The sequence below is a fragment of the Paroedura picta genome, chromosome 5, assembly GCF_049243985.1.
Source record: "Paroedura picta isolate Pp20150507F chromosome 5, Ppicta_v3.0, whole genome shotgun sequence".
NCBI lineage: Eukaryota > Metazoa > Chordata > Lepidosauria > Squamata > Gekkonidae > Paroedura > Paroedura picta.
In genome coordinates, this window is record NC_135373.1 from 18,986,482 (window position 1) to 19,007,726 (window position 21,245).

At 48.2% G+C, this 21,245-nt stretch overlaps 1 protein-coding gene and 1 long non-coding RNA gene across 2 annotated transcripts in view; one reads left to right on the forward strand and one right to left on the reverse strand.

The window, feature by feature from the left end:
* LOC143837210 (phospholipase A2 inhibitor and Ly6/PLAUR domain-containing protein-like) overlaps positions 1 to 21,245 on the reverse strand; it is a 22,362-nt gene continuing 1,117 nt past the window's right edge. Inside the window, exons 2-6 of the mRNA XM_077336804.1 lie at positions 19,042 to 19,209; positions 11,548 to 11,667; positions 8,631 to 8,780; positions 3,522 to 3,668; positions 1 to 488 (exon numbers count right to left, since the gene is read on the reverse strand). Of these exons, the coding sequence (XP_077192919.1) occupies positions 283 to 488; positions 3,522 to 3,668; positions 8,631 to 8,780; positions 11,548 to 11,667; positions 19,042 to 19,090 (672 nt within the window). The 5' untranslated portion in view covers positions 19,091 to 19,209 and the 3' untranslated portion in view covers positions 1 to 282. The remainder of the gene's footprint in view (positions 489 to 3,521; positions 3,669 to 8,630; positions 8,781 to 11,547; positions 11,668 to 19,041; positions 19,210 to 21,245) is intronic.
* The window catches only part of LOC143837211 (uncharacterized), a 22,519-nt gene continuing 18,614 nt past the window's right edge, over positions 17,341 to 21,245 (forward strand). The window contains exon 1 of the long non-coding RNA XR_013230935.1: positions 17,341 to 17,390. This is a non-coding gene — a long non-coding RNA (uncharacterized LOC143837211). The remainder of the gene's footprint in view (positions 17,391 to 21,245) is intronic.

Sequence of the window (21,245 nt, forward strand, 5' to 3'; positions counted from 1 at the left end):
TTGTCTCATTCAACAAATGACTCATTTTGTAAACACACAAACCAGAGATATTGTTTGCAAGCATCAATTTATTTTGATTATAATTCATTGAAAATTGACCCATTCTACTGATTTTATTTAGCTAGAGGTCCCCAATGCAAAATTTCTACCCGTTTTCTGTGCCTTTTGGAAACCCATTCACCTCCACCCTTCTTAAGAAGGGAGCCAGGATGTTCAAAGCACTTAATCCACAGCTTTCTTCCCTATTTCCATAAATGGTATAATCTGCATGGGGCATCTTTGCTATCCTGGGAAGGGTAGTGTGGCATAATCCAAGGTGCTGTTGGTCAGTGGGGTGCCCACAATGGTACTACTGCTACATTCCAGGCGAGTGATACTGATGTTGACTCTATTAGCAAGCCTCGCTTCCAGGGGGTGGTTGGCACAAGAGTTTGGTATAGTGCATCCCTGGACAGCACCAATCAGTGGAATTAGGACACCTGCAATTTCTGCAAGAGGAAAAAAAGGAAGAACATCCACATAAGTTACAGAATGGGACCTTAATGAAGAGAGTGGGAATGATGTTATGAGGCCTCTTAAATCAATAGTTTTGCTTCAAATAGTTAATGTTTTCAGTTCAGTCCTTCAATTTCACTACTCTAAAGAAGTTTCTCACGTCAGTCCTTTGCAGGGAGTTGATTCTACAGGGAGTACTGGGGTTGCTAGTAGTTAGTGATCTCTAGCTGACAATCGTTTACTATCACAATTGATCTCTAGACTAACAAGTTCAGTTGTCTTGGAGAAAATGGCTCTTTTGGAAGATGGATTCTTTAGCGTTGAACATGCCTTTTAAGGGGTCTGTGACCTCTTCAACTGAAAAATGCTATTCTGATCTCCTTGCACCCTGCTACCTTTACTTAAAGCCAAAAGTGATGGAGAAAAATTGTCACACATGTTTGCTTTGAGATTTTGAATTTCAATTGCCTCCTTAGTCAACTAATAGTTCCCACCTCGCAAATAAACCATGGAGCTGTGCTAGGTAGAATATTTAGGAACAATCAATTTGATCAGCAAGGGAAATCGATTTCCAGAGCTTCAAAAGGAGAATTCCCCCACCACATATGAACAGAAACTTGTTTCTACATCTCAAGGATGCTACGGGTGTACATATGCCAAGAAAGCAGATGTGCATGCACATCTGGAATCTGGCCATCGTGCTTCAAGCATTTTAGAAGAAGAAGAAGAGTTGGTTCTTATATGCCGCTTTTCCCTACCCGAAGGAGGCTCAAAGCAACTTACAGTCGCCTTCCTTTTCCTCTCCCCACAACAGACACCCTGTGGGGTAAGTGAGGCTGAGAGAGCGCTGATATCACTGCCTGGTCAGAACAATTTTATCAGTGCCGTAGGGAGCCCAAGGTCACCCAGCTGGTTGCATGTGGGGGAGCGCAGAATCGAACCTGGCATGCCAGATTAGAAGTCAGCACTCCTAACCACTACACCAAACTGGCTCTCTTAGTCAGATGTTGTGTCTTGATGCGAGGGTACAGATTAGTAATCTGCAAGGATGAACTATTGTCAACTGATCACCCATTGACTGTTTCCAGCAATATCATTAAGGGTTACATTTTTAAAGGGCTAAGCTTCTTGTGGCGCAGAGTGGTAAGGCAGCAGATATGCAGACTGAAACTTTGCCCATAAGGCTGGGAGTTCAATCCCAGCAGCCGGCTCAAGGTTGATTCAGCATTCCATCCTTCCGAGGTTGGTAAAAAGAGTACCCAGCTTGCTGGGGGGTTAATGGTAATGACTGGGGAAGGCACTGGCAAATCGCCCCGTATTGAGTCTGCCATGAAAACGCCAGAGGGCATCACCCCAAGGGTCAGACATGCTCCAGTGCTTGCACAGGGGATACCTTTACCTTTACCTTATTGTTGTCTTGCACATAATAACATGACGAGGGCCAAAGCCTGTTGCATCCAGGAATACAACGGGCACTAGATAGGGGGTGGAAGAACTCTGCAGATGGGCTCTCCCTCCCCCCAGGGCCTGGAAAGGCTGCAGGCTGCAGGGCAGGGAACTCACCAGCAGGGATCTGCAGCTTCTGAGAATTGGAGGGAAGTGGAAGGAGGAGGGGGTGGACGGGGTGGGGGATGGAGGGTGATTGGCTGGCTATTGGATAGATAGGCAAGCTGGTTGGAGGCAGAGGCACTCAGGGGCAGGACAGCCGCCCTGAGTGGGTGTTAAATGTTGAGTGGCACTTAAGCCATGAGACCACCTCCTCCCCCTGGGCCTTAGCAGAAATATTAAGCGGAACAGATAACCCAGGGTTAAAAGAAAAACATTCAGGACACTTTGAAGGGAATGGAGGTCTGGGGGGGGGGGTTGGTGGTGGAGGTCATCAAGGACACAGAATGGTAGGATTGTGATGTGTAATGAAAACAAAGGTGCAAGCAGGCACCATTTTACAAAACACACTTTAAAAAAAGGGGGGGGGGAAAGGAACAAAATCTGTAGTGTGCATGATTGAATGAAATATGGGGAATGTCCTGCTGGGTTACTACAGGATATGTTCCTGACCTAAGCAGACTTAAGTCAGGAACGTTCTGGTAATTTTCAAATACTGATTGGCTTCATTGGAGCGTTCTTGCTCCTTTGTTTATACTTCCTCCCTGCTTGTCTCCAAGATAGAAAGAATGAATGCAAAACAGGGATGTATGTCTTTCTCCTCTCACTTTCTCTACAAAGTTTGTTTCACTTCCAAATAAAATGATTTTATTATTTTATGCAGCCTAGTGCTTGGAATTTATTGCATATTTAAACTCTGCTGACATTTTTCTCTCCTTTACAATAAGCCTGGCAAAACGGTGGGGCTTTAAGACTGCTTTGCTCACTCTCTGAAACTGTGTGGAAGTAGTGGGCTGCAAATCGAATAAATAAATAATATATAAATAAATCATCCCCATGGAGAGTATAGAAGAGTAGGGGAGGGCTACATGAGGGAGGCTCAGTCTGCTTGTAGTAATTGGGGTTCCACTGGCTCAACCATAAGCTTGGTGGAAGAGCTCCATCTTGCAGGGCTTGTGAAACTGGGTGAGTTTCGTCAGGACTCTGATATTGTGTTGGAGCTCATTCCACCAAGTAGCAGCCAATGCTGAAAAGGCCCTGGTCGAAGCTAAGCATCCTCCCTTGGGTCTGGGGTCATTCAGATGGTTGGGATTAGCTAATCACAGCATTCCCTGAGTGACATAATCAAGCAGGTGGCCTGAAATGGACTCCATCTCTGGGCTCTGGTTGTCAACCTTCCCCATTGCCAGGTCTACTTCACCAGAATGGTCTGGCTACTTGGAGTTCCCTTTTCAGCACGTTTATGGATCACACTTTCTATTTGGATTCTCTGTCTCTTGTTGCATTGCATTTTTACCTCCAATAGTATTAAACATTATATGATCCCAGTTGGGGGCATGCACATGGATAGTTTTTTTTTTTACAGAAGACAAAGAAATATCTATCCATTTTCTACATATATAAAAAGCACCTCTACTCACCTAAAGTCACGGAACCAGAAAAATTGAGGCATATAGTCTCCTTGCCAGTGCAGGCGATTGATGCCACTGGCTGGCAGTTATTTCTCCCCACGGCAAAGCAGGCTGGACACAGATACCCATTGGGAATCATGTTTTTGATCTGAGTCCCTGCAAAAACAACTCTGACACTTGGTTCAGCATTCTACCATACTCTATTCAACATTTAATGAAACTATCATCCCCTTGTCCCTCCCTAGAAAAAAATAGCCAGTACGTTGTATTGGTGTCTGTAGATCTGTCAAGGGCCGACCTTGAGGCTTGAGGAAGGGTCATATCCTGTGCTGTAATCACCCAGTGCATGACTTGATCCCAACTGTTGGATCCAGTCAGTTTAAATGGAAACTGAAAAATAGTGCACACTGGGAGGAAGGACTGGCAACCCATGCAGCTGCCTCAGCACCGGCTGGATATGGGTGCTCTAAGACGTACCACTGAGGACACTAGCAGCTGTATTCTGCACCAGCTGGAGTTTCCAGGTCAAGGACAAAGGTAGGCCTGCATAGAGCAAGTTACAGAAATCCAGCTTTGAGTTGACCAGTGCATTAATCACTGTGGCTAGATAGTCCGGGACAAGATAGGGAGTTAGTAGCCTTACCTGACATAGGTGGCCAAATGCCATCTGAGCTACCCTTGTTAACTGGGCCTCCATAGAAAGAGTGGTATCCAGAATCAACCTCAGATTCCTGGCTGAGGACAAGATGTTCAGTTGCATCCTGGCTAGGGTGGGTATGTGTACTTCCTGGTCTCCCACCTTTGTGTCCAGCCACAGGAGCTTTGTCTCGCAGGCGTTGAGTTTCAGGTGACTCTGCTCTAACAATTCAGAAACAGCTTCCAAACAACTGGCAAATGTATCTGCAGGTGAATCCAGGTGGTCGCCCATGAGGAGCTAGAGCAGTGTGTAATCTGCATACTGGTGACACTCCAGCCCATAACTCTGGACAAGCTGTGCCAGAGGGCACATAAAGATATTAAATAATGTAGGGGAAAGTACCACATCCTGCTGAACCCCAGAAGGGAACTGATACGGACACAATAATTCCTCCCTTACTGCCACCGTCTGTGTCCAATTCCAGAGAAACGAGCACAGCTCTTGAATGGCTGGCCCCTGAATTCCGGCTCTGGTGAGGCAGTCGCCCAACAACTTGTGGCTGACCATGTCAAGCACAGCCAACAGATCAAGCATCATGATTATGGCCGAACCACCCTCATTGTCAGGATCAGGCGTCAGATCTCTGCCTGATTTGTGACCGATGACCTGTGTAACAGCTTTTTGGTTTAGTGTGTGTTGTTTTATGGATCTCTGTGTAACTCTGTTTATGTAACGCTGAGCTGCCCACTTCAAGCTGTAATTTAGACTAGCAATTGCTGTTCTGTTCTGTGTTAACAGGAAGGGAGGAACTATCTACCACCCAAGGCCACGACAGCCTGGCTATTGTCTGGAAGGGAGCCCAGGATGGGACCTCTGGGAGGGGGGCTTTTGCTCTCTGGGAACTGGGCAACTTTGGGCAGGAAAGAACTGGGAAAATTGCCTGTTGTCTGTGAATTGGCCAGTATCGACTCTGAGCGTTAAGGTGTTCTGATCTGCTATCAATAAAGCTTTCTATTAACCCAGAAGCAAGTTGTTAGTCTGTCTGCCCTTGACGTTGATCCAGATGGTGTTGGAGATCATCCACCAAGGCAACCAACACAATATCCACCCTGTGATCAGGACGGAAGCCCGACTCGCACTGAAACATCCTCTAAGAATGCAAGGAGCTGGTCTGCTGCAGTCTGTCCAATCACCTTGCCCAGAAATACAAGATGCAAAACTGGGTGGTAACTGGCCAGGTCCTGAGGGTCCAGCAAAGGATTTTTTAGTAAGGGATGAACCTCTGCCTCCTTCAGCACCTCTGAGACCTCCTCTAGAGACAAGGTACCTCATATTATTATTATTATTATTATTATTATTATTATTATTATTATTATTATTATTATTATTATTATTATTATTATTATTATTATTATTATTATTATTATTATTACTATTATTATTATTATTAATATTATTATTATTATTATTATTATTATTATTATTAATTAGATTTATTTCCCGCCACTCCCCGTAGGCTTGTGGTGGGTCACAACAATCCTATCCCCATTAAAATACCCATTAAAAACTTTAAAAACAATCCCAACATGGTGGAAGCTCTCATTATTCCCACCCCTGCTATTAGAGCAACTAAGACAGACAGGGATCAAGGGGGCTGGTGGTTGTTTTCACTGATCCCAGCAACTCATCCACTTTGGTTCCCGAGAACTGCCTAGAACCATCAAACATATCCACCCAAGATGGCCAAGGGGCCTCTAGTTTTCTCTCTGTATTAAAGGTGGCAGGAAGGTCCAGGTGGAGTGACAAGACCTTGTCCTCAAAAAAGCTCATTGTTTCCTTAAAGGCAGTTGACTACTATAACAGTAGACCTTTTTTAACAGTAGAACTCTTTTAACAGTACAATATTTAACAATTAACAGTAGATCATTATAACTTTACAACTGTGCATTTAACTTCACTGTGGTTCAGCTCTTCATCTGGAGAGTTTTTTTAATGATGATAGGGGCCTCTGGCTCTGGTTGGTTTGTGTGTCTTGACTGAACTTGGTGAAAGAGCTCCACTTTTCAGGCAATGCTGAATTGTTTCAGGTCCTGCAGAGTCCTGATCTCATTTGGGAGCTCATTCCATCAAGGCTGTGGTGCTGGTCAAGATCAGATGAGCCTCCCTGGGCCTAGGGATCACCAGTTTGTTGTTGTTGTTCGTAGAGTGTAGTGCTCTCTGGGGGGCACAGGTAGAGAGGCAGTCCCTCAGGGACTCCGGGATCTGACCATGTATGGCCTTGAAGGTGATTGCCAGGACCTTAAGCCTGATCCAGTATTCAACTGGTTGCCATTGCAGCTGTTGGAGAATGGATCGGTTTTAGGCCCTTTAAGGTGTTCCTGTGAGAACCCTGGCTTCTGCATTCTGCACCAGTTATAGTTTCTAGATCAGAGGATAAGGGGAACCCATAGAGCGAGTTGCAGAAATCCAGCCTACAGGTGACCATCACCTGGATCACTGTGGCTAGGAGTTCTGGGGCCAGGTCGGGCGCTAGTAGCTTAGCTTGGTGCAAGTGGAAGAACTCCAGCCATGCTACTCTTGTGACCTGTTCCTCCATGAAAAAGGAGGTATCAAAGATCACACCAGATTCCTAACGGAGTGTGCTACTAGTAGTTGCTCCCCATTCAGTTAGGGCAGTTGCGATTCCTCACTGGGACCCTTCCACTTCTGTCTTAGGATTGAATATTAGACAGCTCTGCTTGAGCCAGCCTGTCACTGCTTCCAGACATCTGGCTAATAAATCTGGGGGTTAATCAGGATGGCCATCCACCATGAGGAAGAGCTGGGTGTCATCAGTGTATTGATGACATCACAGTCCAAAACTCTATCCCAGCTGGGCAAGAAGGCGCATAAAAATATTGAATATGAATGGGGAGAGAATCACTCCTTGCGGCACCCTGCATGAGCATTTCCCACTATGTGATTGGTTCTCTCCAATAGAAAAGAGATCAGCCATTGGAGGGCTGTCCCTCATATCCCGGCATCAGTGAGGTGGCAAGCTAATACCTCATCATCGAATGCTGCAAATAGATGTGTTAAATGTTGCCAAAAAGTCAAGTTATACTAGCAGAGCTGACCCGTCTCGGTCCAGCTGGTGGTGGAGATCATCCATAAGGGTGACCTGTGCTGTCCCAATCCCGTGGCCACGCCAGAAGCCCAATGGAGCTGGTCTAGACCAAAGCTTCATCCAGGAATGCTGCCAGATGGCCCACGGCAGCTCTTTCCAGTACCTTCCCTAGGAACACTAAGTGTGAAACAGGGTCGCAGTTGGGAAGTTCCAGCAGATCCAGAGATGTTTTTATCGGGAAAGGGTGAACCACCGGCTCCTTCAGCCCCACTGGGAATTCTCCATTTGAGAGGGAGGTACAAGTTGGGGGGTTTGGAGGGGTTCTCTGGTTCCATTTTGGTTCAGTTTTTGCCTCTTTTACCATCATGCTGGGCTCACAATGAAGAACTGAAAAGAATTCCCAGTGTCCTGGTCTCTGAATTCACAGATCTAACACATTGCTTAATAGCTTTAATGGAGGGTTTTAGGGATTATTCTAAGACTTCTCCTTACTGCACCAGCAACTAGCAGATTTCACCGCTCAATCCCTAGTAGTTCTTAATAAGTGAAGGATGGAGATAAAGCAAACATGAACGTGAGAATGAAGGGAGAAAAGGACAGGAAGTCAAGAGCAAAACGAAAAAAGAAAGAACAAAGAGATGGACAGAACAATAAAGGAATATCAGAAAGAAAGGAAAGACAAATGGGAAAAATGAAGGTATCTGGAAAGCAACAGAAGTCCACAGACTCTGTTTCCCATTCCAATATTTTTTTTAAAAAAATCAGAAACATAAGACGTCTAAGAAACATGTGGCAAAAGAAAAATCAGGTTCTGAGTTCTGAATTTTCAGTTCCTACAGAATGGCCATAATGTGTGCAAGTATTTTACAGATGTAATTTGAGGGTCACTGACAGAATCATAGAATCATAGAGTTGGAAGAGACCTCATGGGTCATCTAGTCCAACCCCCTGCACTATGCAGGACACTCACATCCCAATTGCTCATCCATTGTAACCTGCCACCCCTTTCCCTTCACAGAATCAGCCTCTCCGTCAGATGGCTACCTAGCCTCTGTTTAAAAATTTCCAAAGATGGAGAACTGACCACCTCCCGAGGAAGCCTGTTCCACTGAGAAACCGCTCTGTCAGGAACTTCTTCCGGATGTTTAATGGAAGTTCTTTTGAATTAATTTCATCCCATTCGTTGAGAACAATCTCTAGTTGTTCTCCTAAAACATGGAGGTTCAGCTAGGGTAGGAGGGCAAATCTTGCCCAAATGTTGCAGTGTCTTCAAGTGTAATTCTGTAATTTCCCTCATAGAGCGGCATGGTACTAAAACACAAAGATGGAAAAGAACCAGAGTTTTTACAGCTTCTGAAAAGATGCAGATACTCACCCCGAAGACTGCCATTGTTGCAAAGGTCGTTTTTGCAACAACGCAATATTACTTGAACTTTTACGTTCTGTGATGTGGTTATGCTGTAATTTCCTGATTTACACAGTGATGACGGCACGCAAGCCTTGATTATGTACGTGGGAATAAGAGCTGTAAAGAGGAATAAGAAAGAAGGTGTAGAGGACCAAAAGTCTGGTTCCATTATCACTGGATTTAATTTTGTGTGCCATTGTCATTTGCTGATGATTTTAAAAAGTAGAAATACGGGAAACATGGATTTTGTCCACCAAATACTTAAACCATAATTTATACAAGGGGGGGGCAGGGGTGAATCACAAAATGGGCAAATTTAGGTTTGCTATTTGACAAGACCTTGGGCAGGTTTAAATAATTTAATGAATTTTTCTGGTTTAATGTATTTTTGGTGTAATCCACCCTAAGCCCCTGGGAAGGGCGGTATAGAAACTTCATAAACAAATGTATTATTTATATTGATTTATTATTGATTTATCCATTGGATTTCATACACACCGCTCCCTGCAGCCTCAGTTATGGTAGGTTACAAACAGTACGACCCCACAATAAAAGAGTAAAAACAAACCTGCAGCTTAAAAAAACTAACACTAAAACCTTACCTCCACCCCCTGCTCAACAATATCGTACTGCGTATCTGAGGGGGATGTTAATGGGGGAATAGACTGCTGTCCCTGCTAAGCTAAGGAAGGGCCCTGATCTAAACTCCCCTGGCTTCAACCAAATGCCTGGGGAAACAGCTCCATCTAGCACGCCCTGCAGTACTATGAAAGCTCTGTCAGAGCCCTTAGCTCTTCTGGGAACTCATTATTGTCATTATCATTATCATTATCATTATTATTAATTTACATCATGTTGAGGCCAGGCATAGTTCTTGAGCTTTTAGCTCCCTGCCTCGCCAATGCCGGGATCAGAGGGACTGCCCTTCAGTGGCTGATCTCCTTTCTCCAGGATAGCAATAGGGGCTAGCAATAGGAGAGAGCTCCTCAAGCCATCACCAGCTTGCATGTGGAGTCCCTCAGGAAGCTGTTCTCTCTCCAATCCTATTCAACGTCTTCATGCACCCTCTTGCTCAACTGGTGCGGAGGTTTGGGCTGGGTTGTCATCAATATGCTGACGACACCCAGCTCTTCCTCCTGATGGATCGCTGCCCTGACTCCCCCGGAAGCATTAGCCAGCTGCCTGAAAGCAGTGATGAGATGGCTCAAGCAGAGTCATCTGAAGCTCAACCTTTCAAAGACGGCTCTGGCTGGGCAGGAAGGGCCCAAGTGAGGAAACATGCCTACCCACCCTGGATGGAGTGCAGCTATCACTGGCTCTTTCTGCCAGGAACCTGGGTGTGGTTTTAGATGCCTCCCTATCAATGGAGGCTCAGGTCATCCATGTAGCATGGCTGGCATTCTACCACCTCCGCCAAGCCAAACTACTAGGTCCCTACTTGACACCAGAACACCTAGGCACAGTGATCCATGCAATGGTCACCTCTAGGCTATTGTAACTTGCTGTCCACAGGCCTGTCCTTACCCCTGATCCGTAAACTGCAGCTGGGCCAGAACACAGTAGCTCTGGTCCCCACAGCAACAGCAGCGAGATCCCATATTTGGTCCTTCCTGCAACAACTGCACTGGCTTCCAATCGCATTCCAGATCAGGCTTAAGGTTCTGGTAATCACCTTTAAGGCCATCCGAGGTCTGGGCCCAGTGTACCTAAGGGATCGCCTCTCTGCCTCCACCCCTCAAAGAGCCTTATGCTCTGCTACTAACAACTGCCTAGTGATCCCTAGTCCCAAGGAAGCTTGCTTGACCTCTTCAAGGGCCAGAGCTTTTTCCATCCTGGCCCCCACCTGGTAGGACGAGCTCCTGGAGGAGATCAGAACCCTAACGGAGCTTAAACAGTTCCACAGGGCCTGTAAAAGGGAGCTCTTCCACCAGGTTTTGGGTTGAAGTCAACCTGATTTTAATCACTTCTCGACGGCTCCTGAGTGGCCCGGGGAGGCGCAGGACTTCGGAGGGCCAAGGACACGCAGCCTTCTCTGGGCCTGGGAGGCACAGGCTCGCTGGGGAACGTGGGACCACGGGGCAAGTTTCCCTTCCAGTAGCCATGGGCCAGGGCCACGCAGGCTGCACAGAGCATCTACTGGCAGCACGCAGGCCCAGGGAAGCCTTCAGGTGGCTGGTGTGCTGCGGTGAGAGTCTCCACGCCGGTTGTGTGGGCCTAGGCAGCGGCTGCTGGACAGGAAAGGAGGGCCGCGGCCCCACATTCCCTGGCGAATATGGTGGGTAGGGGGGACAGGAAAGGAGCAGGGACGCCGCATCCCTGCTCCTATCCCGAGGGCGAGGGGAAGCCGGTGGATAACTCACTGTCGGGGAAGGCTGTCTCTCCTTGTGTTCGGCGAGTCCCTGGCCGGCCAATGCAAGGCCGGGCCAAGCAGCCAATGGGAAGCCACGCTGGGCTTTACGGCTCCTGATTGGGCCCTCTGAGTTTTTATCATGGACAGGGCTCGCCCTTTCTCCTCCCCCTTAGGGCTTACTCGTTTATTTATACCGCTCCTCAGGAGCGGTTTAAAGATTATTATCGACCATGGCATTAATGACCATAGAAATTTATACCCAGGATTAAATAATATTGGTCCTAAATGGAGTCAAACGATGTTCTCATATAATCAGGCCCACACACTGCTTTCTTTAATGGGGCTTATTCTGAGCAAATTATTCTTACAATTCCGCTGTCAGTGTTTCCGAGGCCTCTGGGCTGAAATTCTGTTCCTGTGCAGCCTTGTACAGAGACACCAATATGACTAGGAGTAGATGACCCATTTGCTGATATTAGAAGGGGCAACTGAAAGATAAGCTACACCTTAAGCAGATATCCTGTTTTTACTCACGCAATGTAACTGATTCCTTTATGGAAACGCAAGCATCTTCACCAGGTGAACACTGTTGAATTTCAGAATCAGCACATCGCCCTGTTATGCTCGCACATGCGTAACATTCCAGGGATGCCCCTGCAAAGAGAGAAGAGAGAGAATCCATGCCAGATGCATCACTGATATGACATTTCACAAAGCAGACCATTGTTTTCTTTTAGAATGACAGCATTAGGATGCATCTGATCTTGGCATTTATTGAAGGAATCTATTGTAGTAGATACATTTATTTGAATATAGCCATAGGCCTTTGCAAAATATAAAATATAAATTTACAAACAGTAAGATAGAACAGAAGAAACTGTATAAAAATACAAAATTTAAGACCAAAGAACTGGAACAGCATACATGACTACAGAGTGCAAGAGTATTAAGAGCCTGCCTTAACGGTTGTAACGTTGGCCCTTATTTTCCTTGCAGCCAAAGCAAATAGTGCAGTTTTACATGTCACATTGACTTGCAGGAGGGCATTATGTGCTGGAATTAGATGCTACACCAATGTTGGGATAAACAAGGTCACAGCTTTATTTACCTCCCCACAGGAGGGTTGGCACAGCATGGGAGGGGGAGCCTGACGTAGCAGTCAGCAGACTGCACCAACAACCCGCGGAGTCCAGAGGCGCCCTGGGGACCCGCACCGTTCCCAGCCGGGAGAGCAGATCCCCTTGCCTACTGAAGTCCGCCACTAAGGGAAGCGACCTATGCGGGGAGCCACCTGGCGTCAACCAGCTTTGACTGCCCCCAGGCCACCTGGCAAACGAGCCCCTGGCCTCCCAGCTGGGTAAGCCGCGCTCGTATACGCGCCGCCTCAGGAGAGGCCCCAAACCCCAGGGAGTCCGATCGCACACCGGGCTCCCTGCCAACAGGCTCCATCCCATGCAAACCCGCCACAGAACGAGGCCAAACAGGCCCCGTTCCCGCCAACCCTCCCCGAGCCACTTCCGTAACAGCAGGGCACTGAACTTCCCCTGCATTCCTTGGATGCTCCCAGGTCCGGCAATTGGACCCCATTGCTTGGGGAGAACGAGGAGACTGCATGGCAGGCAAAATACCACTACCCTTCGATCACAGCACACTTTGATGATCCTGCCTGCTTCATCCTATGCTCCCATTGTTCCAGGAAGACAGCCTCAGATGAACTGAGATAACCCAAGGTGACCGGGCGTTGGGCCTCCAATGTGCAAGAGTCTGGCCACCTCATGCCACGATATCCTGGCCAAGTGTCTAGATGCTGGTTCGAAGACCCAGGTGCATGACCTCTTTCTATCCTGCTGCATGGTCATCACTGGTCGCACGCAGCATTGTCCTGGATGACATGCACTCCCCTGTACATAATGCTCAACAGCTTGGCCCAACTGTCTGTGTTTCAGGAGGCCCTGCCATGGTCATCAGGTCCATCAGGGAACAACTGCAGCCAGGTAAATTCAATCATCAACAGGGCACTGTTATGGGAAGCCTTCCTCCTAATGGTGTCCTTGAATCCGAGCTATGCCTTGCCATGGTGTCTAACCAGGTGATGCAAAGGCGATCTCCAACACCCCGTTGGGGAGGCATACAGCCTGAGCCTGCGCATCTACAGCTCGTCCAGAATATGACACCCTGCCTGCGCGTCCGGTGCTGACTTCATCTGACCTGGAACAGTTCAGAAGGTAGACACAGGGATTAAACCTGCATACAAGCTTCATACTGAGTGAAGGCCATCCCATGGCCCGCTGAACTGCTAGGGGATGTGGGGGAAAAACAGTAATCCTATGACCCAAGTTCCCATGAATGCCATCTGCCAATGAGGTTGGGGAACAAGGAAGGAAATCAAGCAGCACTCCATCTGCCCAGGTGCAGTGAAACCCCCCTTTCCATCCGGACAGGGGGCAGAACTGTCACTGAGTCCGAAATATCCTCAAAACTGTCAAAGTGAAAAAAACACCGTAACTCAAGCACATGCTTGTGAACTGAGGCATGTGGTTCAAGACTGTCCCACAGGCTTGTGGGTAGTCATGATGCCCTGTGCCCCCCAGAGACCTGTGTGCTGGATTCCTCCCTCACCATGGCCCCGTGCCAGCTCCGTGGGCCGGGAAAGGAATGCTTGAGTATGCCAAGACTGGTCGAGCTGCCCTGCATCCCCGTCGAGGCCTTGGGCGAACTGTTATTGTCCTGTTGTTGAGCTGGCACCCCTGATGATTGTTGCTATCCATCAGACAAGGTGACAGTGGTCTCAGTCTGCACTAAACCCAACCCGTTGCAGGCTGCGCATGGCCGGGCAGGTAGGGGTGCCAATACCACGTGGCCTCTGTTGTATTAACCTGTCCTCAGACCTCAAGTGTTCTGGCCCTTTCCAGGTCTCGGCTCAACCCCAGGGAGACTCAACCTCCCTTGGACGAAAGCAAGGTTGGGGCACCGTGCTTGGCAATGCTGCGACTGGTGGCAAAAAAGAGGGGAGGGGTGAAGAAACCTGTTGGCCACGATTGAGCCAACCACCACTGGATAAAAGACCAGCCAGCTCAGATGTGATGAGTAATAATGCCCATCTCAGCTGGCCATGGCATGAAGCCTGACACTGGCTGCTGAGCCGCCCCCTTCCTAGGCATGCCACTCTGCAGAGCTGTATGCCAATCCTGGAGTCACCGAGCCAGCTGTTTGTATTTCCAGGACGCTTTGTATTATTATTATTATTTGGGGGGGGGGTGACTTGCCAGCATGCCAATGCTGCCATGCTGTGCTTGTGTCCTTCCCGTTATCTCAAGAGGACCTACCTGATGATGAGGCACCATGTTGCCTCCCGGTACTTACGGCTCACCATTTGGGGTCCCCTCTCCCACGCTCCAAACTGGCACGAACTGAGTGGCCTTGCTTTGAAGGTTGCCATGGTCCTATAGGAAACTACCTGTGTACAAAGGGGACAGCTGCCCTGGATCCTGTTAATGAATGTATGGATACTGATGAACGACATGCCTAGTGCAGAGGCCCGGGGCCCAGTTGCCACCTTTTCCCCCCGTTCCTCACGTGGCTTGACACTTTACTTCACCAGGATCCCTATGATGTGTTGCCCCGGTAGGATATCCTCGGCTCTGAAAGCCGACCTTGTGGCTCCAGTTGGCCATAGCCATCCAGGGGTTGAGGCAGAGGCTCTATGCTTGCACCTGGTCCTTTTTTCTGGGGCATAAAGCAAGTCCTGTTCCCATGGCTTCAGTTACCTTCCCCATGTCTGAACCAAATAGACACTGGGGGTAAGAGTTGGGTCTTATATGCCGCATTACCCTTCTTGAAGTCTCAAAGCAGCTTACAGTCACCTTCCCTTTCCTCTCCCCACAACAGACAGCCTGTGAGGGAGGGGAGGCTGGGAGAGGAGAAGAGTTGGCTCTTATATACCACTTTTCCCTAACGGAAGAAATCTTTCAGCGGCTTACAATCTCCCTCTCTTTCCCGACACGGACACTTCCCGTGAGGGAGGTGAGGCTGAGAGAGCCCTGATATTACTGCTCTGTCAGAGCAGCTTTCTCAGCGCTGTGGGGAGCCCAAGGTCACCCAGATGGCTGCATAAGGGGAAGCGGGAAATCAAACCCGGCTAACCAGATAGAAGTTGCACTCTTAAGTACTAAACCAAGCTGTGTCTTGGTGTAGAATTAACTGATAAAGCCCTGATCTTTCTGCTCGATCAGAAGATCTGTGCAGTGCTATGATGAGAGTCCCCAGCTGGTTGCATGCATCGCAGTGGGAATAAAACCAAGCCAACCAGATTGGCATCAATGCCTGTGCCACAGCCCCAAGGTGGCCGGCGCTGTGCCAAGCCGGCTTGTATCTGGAATCACGTGTAGCAGGCTGACCTGCCCCAGGTGCCTGGAAGGAGGAGAGGAAAACTGCCATCACAGTTTACGGGAAACCTGGTGCAGTTTTCAAAGCAGGAGATATTTAGAGGTGGTTTGCCATTGATTGCATTGCACCCCCCAGCCTTTCTTGGTGGTCTCCCATCCAAATACTAACTTCAGGGGATCCTGCTTAGCTTCCAAGATCTGTTGAAATCAAGCTTGGCTAGGCCATCCAGATCACGGATGTAGGTTGGAGGGCGGGAGCGTCCCTTCCCCTGTCCCTTTTGTTTATGCTGGAGGGGGGGGGGTTTGCAGGGACTCTCACTAAATGGTGAATGCCTGATGGCCTGCTGATCATACTTCGAGTTGCAAAGGGCCATCCCACCATTATGATTACAAATTATTGATTACTTAATCATTTTGCCCCGCATGTGAAACAACGGGTACTCAGGGTCTTATTATTGTCTGCCCTGGGTCCATCTAGGCTCGAAGCATCCCTCCTTGGAGACCAAGCGTGAATGTGAGAAACCACTTTAATTGCTTCTGCCTCTATCCGAATGCAGGTGATATCAAAAGTCTAAGCTGACAGCAGCTCTCCCCTTGCCAATTCCATTGAAATGGGAGATGCTGGGGATGGAATTTGCCACATGATTGCAGAAGCTCTGACACTGAGCCAAAGCCCCTTTCCCTCATCCAAACCCGGCTGGATTCTGGAGAATTTAGGTGGAGAGATCATGTGGGCATGCAATTGGGTCACCATGAGTGGACAGGTAATTGTGAGCTCCTGCATGGTGCAGAGGGTTAGACTAGATGACCCCTATTATCACGACCCACTCTGTTTCTGGGATTATGTTGCAGAGGCAATGGGGGCAGTCCCAATGCGCCAACACAGGGCACAAAGTCTGACCCTCCCCCAAGCCGGACAGTTTTGAGGGATTCCCCCCTTTTAGAGCTGGCTGCTGTACACCGTGAAAAGTGCAAGTGGGAGGGCCACATGAGTGGGGGGGGGGCAGCTAATATAGCAGCTGCAATGCTGCCCATGAAGTCTCTCGCCCTGCCATCGCGGTGTGGGAAGTCTGAGGGGGATACGACCCGCGTATACCTGGGCCGTTCTCTCCATCTCTGCCACTACCTGGCATAATCATTCCCAAATCCTCATCACCTTATGGGAGGAAGAGGGGTGGATCCTCGCGATTCCGGCCCCAGCCCCCTGCCGAGTGCAAAGGGGCTGGATCGCTGCTAGGCGGGCGGCTGCTGCGCCCAGCAAGCCGCTCCCGGCCCAAAGTGCCTGACTTACCGGACTGACGAGTGCCTGCCCATCTTCTCAGAGCTTGAAAAGCCCCGCCCCACAGGCAGGAGCAGCTGTGTGCACACAAGCCCCGATCTGTAGGGCCCACTCGGCTGTTCTCAGAACCTGTCCTCGATCAGGCAGGCGCCGAGGGAGCTGCGCAGAGCCACGTGGTCCCTGCAGCTCGCCTCGTGCAGCTCGGCTTGAAAACGGGCAGCCTCTCAGTCCCCAGCCCGCTGCGCGAGCAGCGGAAAGAGCCTGAAGTGCTTTGAGGCAGGCGGCCGCAAGCCTAGCGAGCCGCTTCTGCCTTCAGGGCCAGACCTGCCAGGGGGAGCATACGGCCTCTTCGCGCAGAGCCGACGAGCTTGCTAAGCGGGGGGGGGGGGGTGCGCCCGCAAGCTGCAGGTCCGCAAGGCCCATCCAGCCTCTCCCCAACACCCGCCCAAAATAAGGCGGGTTTTGTGAAAGCCGCCCTGGGCCCCCCGGTCCTTTCGGCTCCTTTCGTGCAGCTCCTGAACGCCGTTGGGAGCAAGCAGCTCCCGCGGCGTTCTTGGCGAAGAGGGCGAGACCTGCGCACATGGAGACTTAAATACTCTCCACGGGTCCCGCCCTTTACGCTGTGTGCACTGTTGTCAGCACGCACGCTAAAAAGCCCAAGAGGTCGCCTCTCCCTCCCAGCAAGCCCTCCGCCGCGTCAATGTTCGGCCGAGGTAAGTCTCGGCCGGGTTTTTATTAACCTGGTCAGATAAGAGATAGATTGTCTTTTCAGCAACAGAGGGAAGGTTAGAGCCTGTAAGATCTCATTGAGGAATTTGGCCCTGAGTTGAGTGTAAAGTAAGCAGTCAAATATGTAGTGGGGCAAATTTTCCAGTAAAAGCCTCTTGTGGCACAGAGTGGTAAGAGGCAGAAATGCTGTCTGAATCTGTCTGTCCATGAGGTTCTATCCCAGCAGCCGGCTCAAGGTTGACTCAGCCTTCCATCCTTCCGAGGTCGGTAAAATGAGTACCCAGCTTGGGGGGTAAAACGGTAATGACTGGGGAAGGCACTGACCAAGGGTCAGGCATGACTCGGTGCTTGCACAGGGGATACCTTTACCTTTATATCTTCCAGAGCTTGTGCACCACAAATACAAAAACACTGTTTTTTTTTTTTGTGTACAGCTAAAATGGCCCGCCAATACCTCTGTGGGCATCTTTTCGAATTGAAGTGATGTAAAAGCTGCTCTGAGATTATGGTTAGTGATCTACAGTGGTCATATTTAAACCGCTTGAACCATGTTGCTGACTTAATTTTCAAAATTTGCATTCTGTCTAACTGGGCATCACTTTTGAAGATCCAGTCTCTAAGGTGAGAGTTATTAGCTGAAGGATTTAGGAGGTCATCGGGGATAGAGTAGCATGCAAGAAGGCTATGAATAAGGCTATGCCACTCGGGCACTAAGAGAAGCTAGACCTGTTTCTGTCCTCCTCAAAACAGCCGGAGGTCCCCTTGGTAGGGCTAGAATTCTCCTTAAGAATGTATTTTGAACAGATTCTAGCCTTGGTATGATGTTTTCCTTCCATTCCCAGACCTCTACTCCACACAACAGATGGAGGATAACCTTGCACTTATATAATTTGAGGGCTGAATCAATGAGGAAGCCTCCTTTTGTATTATTAAACTTCAGAATAGTGCCCACTAGGCGTGTTGCAGAGGCCCTAATGGTGTCCCAATGAAGTTTCCAATTCAGGCTCTCACTAAATGTGATACCCAGATATTTGAATGAATTGCACTGGCTAACAGAATTTCCAGATATACTCCAAGATAATTTTTTGGCCCTTTTTAAAAAGACCATTTATTTTGTCTTATTGTAGTTTATTTTAAGACATTGAGGGATCTATTGGGAAAGCAGGGAAAGTGTACACTTTCAGATTAAAAGTAAAATCTTACGCCCAAATTGGCATAGATATTTAACGGTGAAAGAAATTTAATTTATCTTTTGTTGTTGTAGTCATCCGTTCAGTTGTCTCTGACCCTTGGCGATACTATAGGAAATTTCCCGCCACTTGTCTATGTCAATGACCGCCTCTTTTAGTTGGTTCATGGTCATCCCTGAGTTGGCTTTGATCGTGTCTAGCCAGCAGATCCTTTGGCGACCACGTTTCCGTTTGCCGTTGACTATGCTGAGCCTGCTTCACTAGATGCATGCAATGCGTACCCACCTAACATCGTGGGTCATTAGGGTAGTAATACTAATATGGACATGACAGCCATTAGCTTTATCTTTCTAGGTAAACCCACAAATTGTTTCAACCTTGTTTGCTTCTGGTTTTGTCTATCCACTGTTATATTCCCTTCCCTGGAGTTTGAGTTTCTACTCACCTGTAGAGAAGAGGGCCCAAAGCAGGCATGTGCTTAGGAGTGTCTTCATAGTGCCAGGGAGGACTTGTATCAGAGATGAAGCGAAAAAGGTAGATGATGGCCAGGTATTTATAAGCCAAGAGCAGGAGCCTCACGGCAACAGATGGGAATAGCTGGATTGGTGAGGTGCTGAAAATGATGAGAACTGAGGCTGTTCCCAGATGTCCCATAATATCACAGTGTAATAGGACATGTGGGAAAATAAGTCTGCAAACATTTAAAGACGTCAATTTGTACCTCACATAATTGCTTCTTCCTAGCATCAGGGTCATTTGATACTGATACCTGTTTGTAAAACATCTTACAGGCCCAAGAAGGCACAAATGTATAGAAGGGTAGAGGGGAATTAGACCACACCTGGAGTATTGTGTGAAGTTCAAGAAGGACGTAGATAAAATTGAAAGGGTACAGAGGAGAGTGATGAGGATGATCTGGGGCCAAGGGACCAAGCCCTATGAAGATAGGTTGAGGGACTTGGGAATGTTCAGCCTGGAGAAAAGGAGTTTGAGAGGGGACATGATAGTATTTGAAAGGTTGTCATTTGGAGGAGGGCAGGATGCTGTTCACATTGGCTGCAGAGGAAAGGACACGCAGTAATGGGTTTAAACTACAAGTACAACAATATAGGCTAGATATCTGGAAAAAAAATTTCACAGTCAGAGTAGTTCAGCAGTGGAATAGGCTGCCTAAGGAGGCGGCCGTTAGCATGCTCCCAAACAGCCCCTTTCCCTTTAAGAAAGGTTTTTTTTTTAAACACACCCGTTGCAACGAATATGCATTGATTCGTTGCAACGGAGAGACCCATCCAGCTAGCAGGTGATGTTTATCTGCCGTTTCATTGTTGCCACTCTCCCCCCGAGTGAAAAAAAAAAATCCCCCCCCCCTCACGGGCACGATTTTCTGCCTAAAACAGTGTGAAAAATAAAGGGAAAATAAATCAGCAAAGGGGCTTCTGTATTGCTTGTGCTTAGTGACTGTAAACAGAGGGACTGCAGACGGGGAAGCCTCACTGGCTAAACAGAGGCTCGCCGGTGCGTTGATCTCCGCTCACTCAGAGAAAAAAAATGGCTATCGCTTCGCCAGAAGATCAGAGGAGAGAGCCAGGGGGAGGGGCTTTGTAGAAACCACAACAATGGTAACGCACAGAACTTTCCCGCTAGTGTTGCAAATTGGTTGCAGGAGTGTAGCACTTTCCGAAGGGTGAATCCACTTTTTGGGATTTCCCTGAAAGCGCTACAATGAAGCGCTTTTTGCAGATCGGTTTCAGGAGTGTTGCAGATTGTCAACGACGTTGTGCATAACGGCAAAACTGTAGCGTTTTCAATTAGTAACCATTGTGCAATTTTGAAGGAGTGCGGAAAGCCCCAGAGAATTCTAAAATTCTCTCTCTCTCTCTCTCTCTCTCTCTCTCTCTCTCTCTCTCTCTCTCTCTCTCTCTCTCTCTCTCTCTCTTTGTGCACAAATGACCTGTCTTAATGGAATCATAGAGTTGGAAGGGACCATCCCCCTGCAGAATGTAGGAAAGTCACAACTCTCGGCTCACCACAGTGACCCCAGTTCCATGCCCAGATGATGCCCTTCTGCCCACCCACTTACTATCTGCCGAAGTTCACAAAAGCAGCATTTCTGTCATCTGGCTATCTGGACTCTGCTTAAAAACCTCCAAAGAAGGAGAACTTGCTCTCTTCTGAGGAATCTTATTCTGTTGAGGAACTGTTCTGTCAGGAACTTCTTCTGGATGTTTAGCCAAAAATCCTTTTGAATTCATTTCAAACCATTGGCTCTGGCTGAATCCACCTGGGCACCAGAAAAAACCTCTGTTCCATCCTCTATGTGGCAGCCCTTCAAGTACTTGGAGATGAATACCATATCACCACTTAGTCCTCTCCTCTCCATGTTAAACAGACCAAGCTCCCTCAACCATTCCTCATATGTCTTGGTCTCCCAGACCAAAATTGAATAAATAGTTTAAATGTGGTCTAACCAGCGCAGAGTTAAGCTGTAACATCTACTGTACTTCTGATACAGCCTGAAATCCCATTTGCCTTTTTAGCCACCGAGTCATACTGCTGACTCATGTTCAGTGTATGGTCTACCAGGACACATAGATCCTTAATGCACAAACTACTGTCAAGGTGAGTCTCCCCGATCCTATAATGCTTTTT